Source organism: Pinus tabuliformis, chromosome 6 (assembly GCF_031772625.1).
Source record: "Pinus tabuliformis cultivar Carrire ecotype Pingquan chromosome 6, CPIR1, whole genome shotgun sequence".
NCBI lineage: Eukaryota > Viridiplantae > Streptophyta > Pinopsida > Pinales > Pinaceae > Pinus > Pinus tabuliformis.
The window spans coordinates 623,917,468-623,930,129 of record NC_142292.1 but is presented as its reverse complement, the minus strand read 5'-3'; the positions used below and the strand labels follow the sequence as shown (position 1 = coordinate 623,930,129).

Genomic DNA, 12,662 nt, shown 5'->3' with positions numbered 1-12,662 from the left:
TGTTGTCATGGTGAGCTTGAGTCACAGTAGTCACTTCATCATCAATAAGAACTTTATGTGACTCAACTTAATGCTGGGAAGTGTTTCAAAAACCATTGTTGAATGGGCCATTTGCAGAGAAAACTCTACCACTTTGAGCAAGGGGCTACCATCATATGTAGGAAGGAAACAATGGAACAAAGCGAGCAATAGAGAGATAAACCGAATCAAGGGTTTGTAAACCCACACTACTACATGTGGGGGGTGTTTTCAGACAATATTTAAGACAATTTTCGAGTCAATTGTCTTAACTTTAGAAAAAAGGAAACTTGTGTATTGTCTTAATTATTGTGTTTAAGCGGGTTTCTCAAAATTATAGTCTTAAAAATTTGTCTCTATAAAGACAATATAGAACATATATTATTCTTGTCTCTATAAAGATAGAGACATTAGTGCCTCTTAAGAGACAGTTTCATTTGTCTCTATAGAGACACTTTCATTTTTGTCTATAGAGAGACTTTCATTTTTGTCTCTTTAGAGACAATTACATTTTTTTCTCTTCAAGGACAATAGCTGAGATTAAAAACATACTATTTCTATACAGACTCTAAGTCCATAATTCCAACTATTGTTTCTCTAGAGAGAATATGAAAAAATATAAAAAAAAAACAGAATCATTTTAAATTTTATTTTGAGGTGGTTTCAACATTTAATGTTCGCAAATAGTGATTTTAATTACTTGAAATCTCTGTTCTTTATGGAAAAAAAAAGGAATAAATTCCAATTTTTTTAAAGTTAACAATAAAGTCATTTTAAATATAAATGAAAAAACAATTTCCAAAACTTTACAGCTTTGGAAAGAAACCTTGAAAATCAGAAGGCAACGCACGTATATTTGTTGAAAATACATTCATGTCATTGAATTCGAACATGCAAGATCCTTAGTTGGAACTTCATTTCATAACATATTATGATGCAAAAAAAAATGTTCAGGATTTCTCCAATCTATAAGAGAGTTCACTCTCCAACATTTAAATCCCAAATCCCACATCCTGAATCCCATTAAAAAAAATCAAAATTCACATTTCCTTAATTTCCTATCATCCCCTAAGGCCTAGTAGATTGTAGCATACTGTTTAATTATAGTTCCATGCTACCTGAATGCTTCTGCTTTTTCAGTTAAAATGATCATAAATTTCATAATCCATAAAATTATATTATGTTCTTAAGAATGCTTGCTTGGTTATTATCACTTCATCCTAGGAGACAAATGCATGCCAGAATGATGGCCACCCGACATAATATTGGGAAAACAATGGGCTCGATGTCGTAGATGCAGAAGTTCAACTGCCCTCTCGCTATAGAAGACAAATACATTATTAATTATCCGTAAACATTTAATAACCTTCTAACATAGGTGACATGTAAAGTTCATATAATTTCCACCACTTAGGTTGCCCACACAAAAATTTACTATCTATTTTTAATGTCATTTAATTTGTCATGGGATATGTAAGGTACAATTATGAGGTGCACTTAACTTGCCTTAAACACTGCACAAGCAACCTTTCCTCCTCAAATTCTGAATCCATGTCGACTCCTACATCCCAACCATCATTTGAATTTTTACGTAAATTTAGATAAACAAATTCATATAGTGATATCTACATCGGGGGAGAAAAAGGGTTTTTATAACAAAGGTGGTTTCAATTTCATCATGTACATGTGTATCTTCATTTTCTTCACCATGTTTTCTCTCTTCATCTCATACAAAATCATTATTTTCTTCGAAAATTTCTTTATTAAATTTGTTTATATTGTTTATGACAACTACACTCTTCATGTCTTACATTTATTATTCTACATCGATAGGACCTTCCATGACTTCTTAAATTAATATTGCAATATCAAAATCCTCTAGTTCTTTTGTCACAATAATCACTTCGTCAACAACTGCAATCCTCTCTTGATCGGTGTTGCTGACATTTTCACTTTATGTCCTTTGTAGAATATTTCAAGCTTCTTTGGATGTGGTTTTTGTAGCAATATTAGGAAGCATCCTCTCATCCAAGCCTTTTTGAATAAGAAACAATGATGTTTCATACTCCTTGTTCTCTTCAAGTTTCTACCTCTAACCTTGAGTCATGGCCTCATAGGCTACCTGGCTTGAGGGTTCTTCAAACCCATTCAAAAAAAATTCCCATAAATAATCTATTAGTATCTTAATTTCCCACAATTCATAATTTCTACCAAAGAAAATAGGAGGGGGTGGAAGATAAGGACCACTAAAAATATCCATTCTTTGATGAATATGATATTTTCCAATATTTATCATGGTCTTGAGCTTGCAAAAAACCTTCAAACAATTACAATTTATATGCAAAACAAATGAGAGTTGTAGAATCCACTCTAGCAAACAACTAGGGCTCACAATGCTCATCCTTTCGATATGGTGGCTTCCTCAAATACCAAATGTTTCTCATCGCCCCCTCAACAAAAGAGTCTATGAAAGTAACATAACTAGGAGTTTTTAATGGATATGGGTTTCCAAAGTCCTTGATTTGGTGTATCTCTCAAATGATTTTGAAAATGGTCCTCTATACTAGGGCGTTTTTAATGGAAATGGGTTTACAAACCATTGTTTTGGTTTACCTCTCTATTTCTTTCTTTGTTGCATTGCTGGCTTCCCACATATGATGGTAGCCCCTTGCTCAAAACGGTAGAGGTTTCTATGAAAATGGTTCATTCAACAGCTGTTGTTCAAACACCTATCAATATCAAGTTGAGTCACTTAAAAGTTTTTGTAAATGATAAAGTGACTATTGTGACGCAAGATCACAATGGAAACACTTAGGGAGTTGGCTTACAATCGAGGCTGTAGGCTCGTGACTACAATTTAAGATGGGGGCTCGAGTATTGCGACTATGGTTCTTGGTAGAGAATATTATCTGCAATGGTTGGGGTAGCAACTCTACAAGAGCGTGATTCATTCTTAGGTAGAGGATTCTTCAAATTCCCTAGCCTGGTACCATTATGGGAGAGATAGGAGAAAATTAAGTTGCTATAATAATTAAACACTAGATAAGTCACAACAACATCCTATAATAACACACTACAATGTTGTTGAATTCCACAATTTAGAAGAATCTTTAAAATGCTAATAATAATTATATCAACTTTAACTCACATGCTTTAATAACTATCACTTTATTTAGACTTGAAACACCACATAACCTACCAAAACCTATACAAAAGAAGCAATTAATACATTTCTAACTCCAACCAAAAACAACCTTGTACAATTGTGGAAATCATATGAACTTTACCTGTCACTTATGTTAAAAGGTTATTAAATGTTTAGCGATAGCTAATAATTTATTTGACTTCTATAGCTAGAGGGAACTTGAACTTTTGCATCTACGGCATCGAGCCCATTGTTTTCCCATTATTGTGTCGGGAAGCCATGATTTTCTAGAAGGAAGTTATTTTCATCTTCCACCTTCTTAGTATTGCAAATCTGGAAAATTTTATCATCCTAGGGAGTCTTGGGAGTAGACGATCGCTTGGTGTCACTCTGAAGTTCACGAGATTTATTTCTAATCCTAGCAATATTAATTTTACTCTTAGTGCTAGTCAACATAGAGAGATAATTTTGGTTATCAACGGTGGGGTTGATCACCTCCTTATAGTACCTTAGCTTCCTTTTATCCTCCATCTTCTTAACATCCCACATCTTGTCCCTAAAATTGGGGTTAATGGTATCTTTGATATTGTCCTTGCTTCCCATGATGATCTCCTCCTTAATCCCCCAAAGTTTTAGAAAATACTGAGCATCCTAATGCCACCCAAGCTTGGGGCACATGTGTGGGTTTTGCCTAATGTTAGAAGCAATTTTTGGGGGCCTCTTGGATTCCATATTGTGAAGATTCTTCTTATACATCAGATATGTAAACATAGTCGCACTTTCAATGGGGGACAGGCCAACTTCGATAAAGAGGATATGATACGGAGTATTTCCCTGGATGTTGAGGTTGTAGGTTATGAACTGCTTTTGGATCATCTCAATATTTCTCCACAACTCCCTAGGTATACTGCACACCCAAACTTCACATATCTATAAGATAACAGAGATGATGAGAGTATCAAAGAGGAACTTTTTTTACTTCAAATGAAAAGATCAACTGCCTTACAATTGTTTTCTAGCACATAATAAGCTTTGAAACCTCCAATAATTCTTTTCTCGATGCTATAATTTGAGTGGAGCTGATGAGGAAAGTTAATACCCAAATATTATAAGAAGAAACCTACTCAAGAAAATTGTTATCATAGACACAACTACCATGGGTGATGTTTTTACACTAGCCTTTAGTTGACTCGATTTTTTTTCCTCTCTCCTCCTCCTAGCACAAGGCAAAACCACCCCCTCGTTCGACTTGTTGATGAGGGCCATACTTTAATATTTAGATTATTATTTTAAATAATATTATTATTTTAAATAATATTTTTATTAATATAAATTAATAATATTCATTCATTTGTTAATTCAAGAAAATTTTAGGAAAAAATCACATAGAGAGTATTTGGTCAACGCGTTTCGAACCACCGAGGGTGGTCCATCTACAGGACAAGATGAAGATGCAGATCTCGGAGGAAGTTTAAATAAGATGATAGGTCAACCTAACGGTTAGAGGAAAACGACTATATTTGAGTGGGGAGCGAAATTTATATATATATATATATATTATAAACCAACCAAAATTCTATTTACATTAAATTTCTTAAATAATTAATAAATAATAATTTAATTATTTGAAATAAATATTTAATATATTAATTAGCTTATTCATTCCTTATTTATTAATGTATTTATTTATTTGATTATCCAAATAGGAAATATTGTGTAAAATAAAATAAAATAAAATAAAAATATATAAATAACTAAATAACTAAACTAAACTAAATAAAATATAAATAAATAAATAATAAAGAGGATAAATAAATATATAAAAATAAAAAGTGACGGTGTGCATTAAAAAGAATAAAAATAAAAATATAACCAATTATTAATATATATATATATATATATATATATATATATATATATATATATATACACAAAATAAATAATAAAAGGGGATAAAAAAACAATAATAAAATGAAAACTATTTAAAATTATATAGAAAATAAAAAAGACGGTGTTAAGAAAAAAACATATTATTAATAATAATAACAAATGTTAATAGTAATAACTGAAATTCATCACAAATACACAATATTACTAAAAAAACAATAAAAATAAATAATAAGAGAGAGCGAATCCTCTATAAAACAAAAAGGGATAAAAAGCTCAGAAAAAGAGGGGAAAGAGTAAGAGGAGAGGGCAGAAATCCAACAGTTACTAATTTTCAAGTCATCATCCCTACTAACGTTATTAGAGGATCCCTCAATTCCAATGGCTTCCCTAAACTTGCATTGATGAAATGAGAAATTTTTGCGAAGAGCTTAACCTCCACAATGCATATGTGATGGTTGGTCTTCACTGCATGTTCCGCTAAAGCCCAGGATTTGGTCCTCCCAAGTTTGTTAGCAAAGACATGTTCTTTAACCCTTTGGTCAATAGACCAACCCATTTCTCCTATGTATGAGGACCCACACGAACATGTGATGACAGAAACACATTTCAAAATCCATAGGGTTCACCTGGTCTTTAACCGATTTTAGGGAGCCTCTAATGGTGTTGAGGGGTCTAAAGGTCGAGGGAACATTATGTTTCCTCAGGATTCTCACAATATTTTTTGTCGTCCCTTGGATGAAGTGGAGGTGAGCTCTTGAATGTTGATCAAATGTGTCAGTCTTAACCTTACGACCCTTACCATCTTTGACGAAAGCTTTAACAAACCTCTCTTCCTTGGGCTATTTTTAACAATTATAAATAATAAGTCAAAATTCGATAACTTCAATTCAAATTAAAAAATTAATTTCTATAACATGCAAATATTTACTATTATAATAATATTATTTACTATTTTAGGAAATTAAATTATTGAATTGTTTGAAAATAGAAAAATAAATAAACACAAAATTTCATGGAAACATTCTTTAAAATTTTATGAAAAGATTCTTTCAAATCTTTCAAATCACTCTAAATTGTTTTTTTAATATATTTCTAGGCTTTTATGAATCATATTTACCAAATTAAAGGGTTTATAATACTAATCCTATTAATATTATCAACATTTAATATATTAATCCTAGTGTTTAATATTCATGTTAGGGTTTACCATGAATATGTATAATATTAATATTCCCTCTAGTTTATAATATTAATACCTTGTGTTCTCAATATTAATCTCTTGAATTTTTAATATTAGACTATTGGATTTATTAATCTCTTAGATTTTCTATAATAATTGGTTAGATTGATAATATTAATCCTTTAGATTTAATATTATTACATGGGTTTATAATGCATTGGATTTATATTGATATATATCATATTATTATAATATAATAATTATAATTATTACAATTATTTCATTAATATTATAATATTATTTTATTATTATGGATATAATAATATAATAATTATTATTAAATTTATATCATTAATATCTATCAATATTTCAACCAAATTTATTAATATAATTGATATAATATATCAATTACATTTATCATAGTATGTATCACATGAAAAATTGTATTGTTTGTGTAATAGCTTTTACTTTGTTAGTGGGTAACATGATGGTAACATAAAACTGATTCAGAATGAAATATAATATAATATACTATATATTACCATTGATATTATTTACATGTTTAAGGTGGACTCCTTAATTTCATAAGCATATACTTATATTATTCTTTATTATCCCATAACTATTTTCTCAAAATACGGGGGTGACGCAAATCAAATATTCTGGGCTATTACCCTACCCATTTCGCGAACTATGCTACCTCGCCTTCTTTCTCACTAACCTGAATCCCATGCCTACCTTGGAGAATAGAGAACTTAGTTATAATTTTTATAGCCACATAAGAGCTAAGTTAGTTATAATTCCCAAATAAGAGCTCACTTACTCTCTCACCACCTTAACTTGGATATAATTCCCGGATAAGAGCTCAATTACACTCTCGCGACCTTACCTTTTTCAATGACATCAGGGAACACAAACTATGTGATTTTAGAATTTTATATCCTTTCATGCTTTACATTTCATGTTGTTTGAGTGTTGCATGTACAATACTTAAAGGGTAATTAGATTTTATGATTTAGGAAAATTAGATTTTATGATTTAGGAAATGATGATTTTTATGATTAGGAATATTTGTTTTCGGGATAATGAGAGGACTACGTAAATTTTTAGGTTTATAATAACATGCTTTTTAATAGTTTTATGCTGAGTGTTTAAAATAACCCATTTTACTTGGTAGTTGTATATCACGAGTAAAATACATTTCAATGTTTTAGGCTATGTTCTAAAAAATTAGTATGTAAACCATTTAATTTAAATGTAGCATAATGTTGAAACTAATTGGACGACATAGAAAATTTATAGTTATGATGATTTTAAATTTAAAGTGGATTAGTTTAAGATTTTAAGTCAAATTGATATTTCATCAAGAATGAGGAAGACATATATACTTAATTTGAGCTACATAAATTTTATTTCAAAAAATTTAAATGTAAACTAATTAAATTTTTTGATCTATATTTCTTATTTTTATCATCAATAAATTTTATTATTTACAATATAATATAGGGGATATCATACTACTCAAAACCTTAGTTTTATTGATTTCTATATTTTTAATTGGGATTATAAGCTTATAAGGTAAAAAACCATACATAAAGGCACCAAAATAATAAAAATGAATAGAAAACATTCTTAAACTCCCAATTGAATGAAAATAATGCTTATGCGTACCTAGGCAGAATGACGTAAAGAAAAGCCACGGGAAATTAAAAGGCAACAACCATCAAAGCATTCCTAAAGGCAGCACTGAGTGGCTGGCCATTTTAGGTTCGTCAACGCTACCGTACTCCGCAATATTATGTTAGCTCTCTTTTTTCTGTTATTATAAACGTCATAGTTTTCAAGTTGGACGTATAGATTGAATGTTTAGATTCTAGTTCCTGTTAAACTGTAGCTGAACTATATAGTAACGTCAGCGTCTGGTTAATCTTACATGACTTTACAGGAAGTGCCATTGCTCTTCTTATGTACGGAGCATCAATGTAAGTGTAATAGTTATCACCGCATAACCCATATTATTAATTTCTGATATTATTTTAGTGTAATCGCCCTGAATAGTACTAGGTTGAAGCGAGTTATTCAGATTAGAAAGGCAGAGAGGCTCATGGTATTAATAAACGATGATAATATTTTAACCCTGAACAGAACCACATTCAAGAAGGTGATCCAAATGAGAAGTACGGAGAGTTTTTCAGGCTTTCCATACGCAATAGCGTTGTACAACTGCATTCTGTACACGTGGTATGGATCGCCTCTAATCAGCAATGGGTGGGAAAACATTGTTGTTATGGTTGTCAATGCTGTTGGCTTCCTACTTGAGTGCTGCTTTATTTGCATCTATCTCACTTTCGCTCCACCTAAACCCAAGGTATTATCTTGTCATATTTATTTGCTGCAAATAGTTTGGAGGTTCCATAAGACCTATTTTTGTCAATCAACATGACATAGATCCTTGGTATCATTTGGCAGTTCAAAATCAGTTAATGTTCAATGAATATTTCTTGCAGAGGAAAATGGTAGGAATGGTTATAGGCGTGTTGATGGTGTTTGGAACTATTGCAATAACTTCCTTTTTGGCTGTCCATGATCACAACAAAAGGAAGGCCGTTGTAGGAACTGCAGGATTAGTGGCAACTGCCATTCTCTACGCTTCTCCACTATCTGTAATTGTAAGCTTTACACTGCATTAGCTCTTTATAATGGCGCATCCATCGTTTAGATTTAGTTATTGTTACGTGTACAACATGGCATTTATTGTTAATATTTCTTACCGAGTTTCTTAAACTGCAGAGAACGGTAATTCAAACCAAGAGCGTGGAATTCATGCCCAGCTTCTATTTCTCCTTCTTTGCTTTCCTTGGGAGTGTGCTTTGGATGGTATATGGCGCTCTTAGCAAGGATATCATCATCATGGTAAGGTTACTACTTTATATCAGAGAATTCCTCTGGCGTATAGTGTTTCTTGTTCTCACTGACGTTATAAGCTACAACTGAATCATACTTTGTTTTTGCAGGCACCAAACTTTGTCGGTGTGCCATTAGGGTTGGCTCAGATGATTTTATTCTGTGTTTATCGAGGCAAAAAGAGCCAACGCGTTGAAAACGAAAAGATGGATGGAGGCAAACAACGGGACTTTATCAAAGAGAGGAGCGACGTGGAAAAACCAAAATGCCCCTGGGATGACCAAGATATCGAAATGCAGTTGAATGTATGACTTGGCCGAAGCCGACCAAACTCTTTATCCTCTGCGATAAAATTTGCATCGTATTTTCGTTATTTTACACACTTGCTAGTGTGCAGCCATATCGAATTACGACTCGGGCTTTCAGTCAGTGCATGATACCGAAGTGTGATAAGTTCATGTAAAATTCTGTGGACTCTATGATTTATTAAAACAGTCCAGTTTCCATTTCTGTCATTCAGCAATGTCCGTAAATCTTGTGCAGTGTCCGTAAATCTTGTGATATCTATATAGAAGAATGTAAAATTTAAATCTATTATCATAGAATTTAATTAAATTTTGAACCAGCGAAGCACAAAACATTTGGGGTATCCATATGCGTAAAGCGAAAGCAACTTTAGTGCAACTCTCAGCTTCGAATGCGATGCACGCCCAAACTCGAATTTCAAACAAATGGCTGACAAATGCATGACGAAATCATGACTGAAATATGCCAGACAGAATAATGGAAAGCGAAAAACAGTAGGCTTGATGTAACATATGCAAGAGGACAAATGCCCTCGGCTATAGAACTCAAATAAATTATTAGCTATCCTTAAACATTAAATAACTTTTTAAAAGAAGTGACATGTAAAGTTCATATAATTTTCACAACTGCAGTATGTTGTTTTTTTTTGGAATTACAAATGTATTAATTATTTTTTTTATATAGGTTTTGGTAGGTTATGTGGAGTTTAGAGTCTAAATATTAACAGTTAGTAAAGCATGTGAATTAATATTGGTATAAATATTATTAGCATTTAAAAAAAATGATACATTGTCGAATTCAACAACATTGTTGTGTGTTATTATAGGGGTTTATGGTTACTAATTTAGTGTTTAATTACTATAGCAATTTAATTTCCTCCTATGGCTAAGGAATTTGAAGAATCTTTTATCTAAGAATGATGGATGTTCTTGTAGAGTTGTTACCCAACCATTGCACTTAAGAGCCTCTACCAAGAACCATAGTTGTAATAGTGGAGCCCCCATCTTAAGCTGTAGCTCCATCTTAAGTTGTAGTCACGAGACTAGAGCCTCGATTGTAAGTTGCTTCCCTAAAGTGTTGTCATGGTGAGCTTGAGTCACAGTAGTCACTTCATCATCAATAAGAACTTTATGTGACTCAACTTAATGCTGGGAAGTGTTTCAAAAACCATTGTTGAATGGGCCATTTGCAGAGAAAACTCTACCACTTTGAGCAAGGGGCTACCATCATATGTAGGAAGGAAACAATGGAACAAAGCGAGCAATAGAGAGATAAACCGAATCAAGGGTTTGTAAACCCACACTACTACATGTGGGGGGTGTTTTCAGACAATATTTAAGACAATTTTCGAGTCAATTGTCTTAACTTTAGAAAAAAGGAAACTTGTGTATTGTCTTAATTATTGTGTTTAAGCGGGTTTCTCAAAATTATAGTCTTAAAAATTTGTCTCTATAAAGACAATATAGAACATATATTATTCTTGTCTCTATAAAGATAGAGACATTAGTGCCTCTTAAGAGACAGTTTCATTTGTCTCTATAGAGACACTTTCATTTTTGTCTATAGAGAGACTTTCATTTTTGTCTCTTTAGAGACAATTACATTTTTTTCTCTTCAAGGACAATAGCTGAGATTAAAAACATACTATTTCTATACAGACTCTAAGTCCATAATTCCAACTATTGTTTCTCTAGAGAGAATATGAAAAAATATAAAAAAAAAACAGAATCATTTTAAATTTTATTTTGAGGTGGTTTCAACATTTAATGTTCGCAAATAGTGATTTTAATTACTTGAAATCTCTGTTCTTTATGGAAAAAAAAAGGAATAAATTCCAATTTTTTTAAAGTTAACAATAAAGTCATTTTAAATATAAATGAAAAAACAATTTCCAAAACTTTACAGCTTTGGAAAGAAACCTTGAAAATCAGAAGGCAACGCACGTATATTTGTTGAAAATACATTCATGTCATTGAATTCGAACATGCAAGATCCTTAGTTGGAACTTCATTTCATAACATATTATGATGCAAAAAAAAATGTTCAGGATTTCTCCAATCTATAAGAGAGTTCACTCTCCAACATTTAAATCCCAAATCCCACATCCTGAATCCCATTAAAAAAAATCAAAATTCACATTTCCTTAATTTCCTATCATCCCCTAAGGCCTAGTAGATTGTAGCATACTGTTTAATTATAGTTCCATGCTACCTGAATGCTTCTGCTTTTTCAGTTAAAATGATCATAAATTTCATAATCCATAAAATTATATTATGTTCTTAAGAATGCTTGCTTGGTTATTATCACTTCATCCTAGGAGACAAATGCATGCAGAATGATGGCCACCCGACATAATATTGGGAAAACAATGGGCTCGATGTCGTAGATGCAGAAGTTCAACTGCCCTCTCGCTATAGAAGACAAATACATTATTAATTATCCGTAAACATTTAATAACCTTCTAACATAGGTGACATGTAAAGTTCATATAATTTCCACCACTTAGGTTGCCCACACAAAAATTTACTATCTATTTTTAATGTCATTTAATTTGTCATGGGATATGTAAGGTACAATTATGAGGTGCACTTAACTTGCCTTAAACACTGCACAAGCAACCTTTCCTCCTCAAATTCTGAATCCATGTCGACTCCTACATCCCAACCATCATTTGAATTTTTACGTAAATTTAGATAAACAAATTCATATAGTGATATCTACATCGGGGGAGAAAAGGGTTTTTATAACAAAGGTGGTTTCAATTTCATCATGTACATGTGTATCTTCATTTTCTTCACCATGTTTTCTCTCTTCATCTCATACAAAATCATTATTTTCTTCGAAAATTTCTTTATTAAATTTGTTTATATTGTTTATGACAACTACACTCTTCATGTCTTACATTTATTATTCTACATCGATAGGACCTTCCATGACTTCTTAAATTAATATTGCAATATCAAAATCCTCTAGTTCTTTTGTCACAATAATCACTTCGTCAACAACTGCAATCCTCTCTTGATCGGTGTTGCTGACATTTTCACTTTATGTCCTTTGTAGAATATTTCAAGCTTCTTTGGATGTGGTTTTTGTAGCAATATTAGGAAGCATCCTCTCATCCAAGCCTTTTTGAATAAGAAACAATGATGTTTCATACTCCTTGTTCTCTTCAAGTTTCTACCTCTAACCTTGAGTCATGGCCTCATAGGCTACCTGGCT

The 12,662-nt window shown here is 31.9% G+C and overlaps 1 protein-coding gene across 1 annotated transcript; it reads left to right on the top strand.

Moving 5' to 3' along the window:
• Positions 1 to 8,195: 8,195 nt before the first annotated feature.
• LOC149260142 (bidirectional sugar transporter SWEET3b-like) lies at positions 8,196 to 9,587 on the top strand. The gene is made up of 6 exons (XM_089456889.1): positions 8,196 to 8,215; positions 8,379 to 8,601; positions 8,741 to 8,902; positions 9,024 to 9,146; positions 9,248 to 9,442; positions 9,528 to 9,587. Exons 1-6 carry the CDS (start codon positions 8,199 to 8,201, stop codon positions 9,585 to 9,587), a joined length of 780 nt encoding a protein of 259 aa, XP_089313015.1. The 5' UTR covers positions 8,196 to 8,198.
• The last annotated feature ends 3,075 nt before the right edge of the window (positions 9,588 to 12,662 follow it).

Bases quoted from the DNA above. Each gene is read 5' to 3' on its own strand.
- LOC149260142 (XM_089456889.1), top strand. The intron at 8,903-9,023 runs GTAAGCTTTACA...CTTAAACTGCAG, and splicing joins CTTCTCCACTATCTGTAATT to AGAACGGTAATTCAAACCAA. The intron at 9,443-9,527 runs GTATGACTTGGC...CACACTTGCTAG, and splicing joins ATATCGAAATGCAGTTGAAT to TGTGCAGCCATATCGAATTA.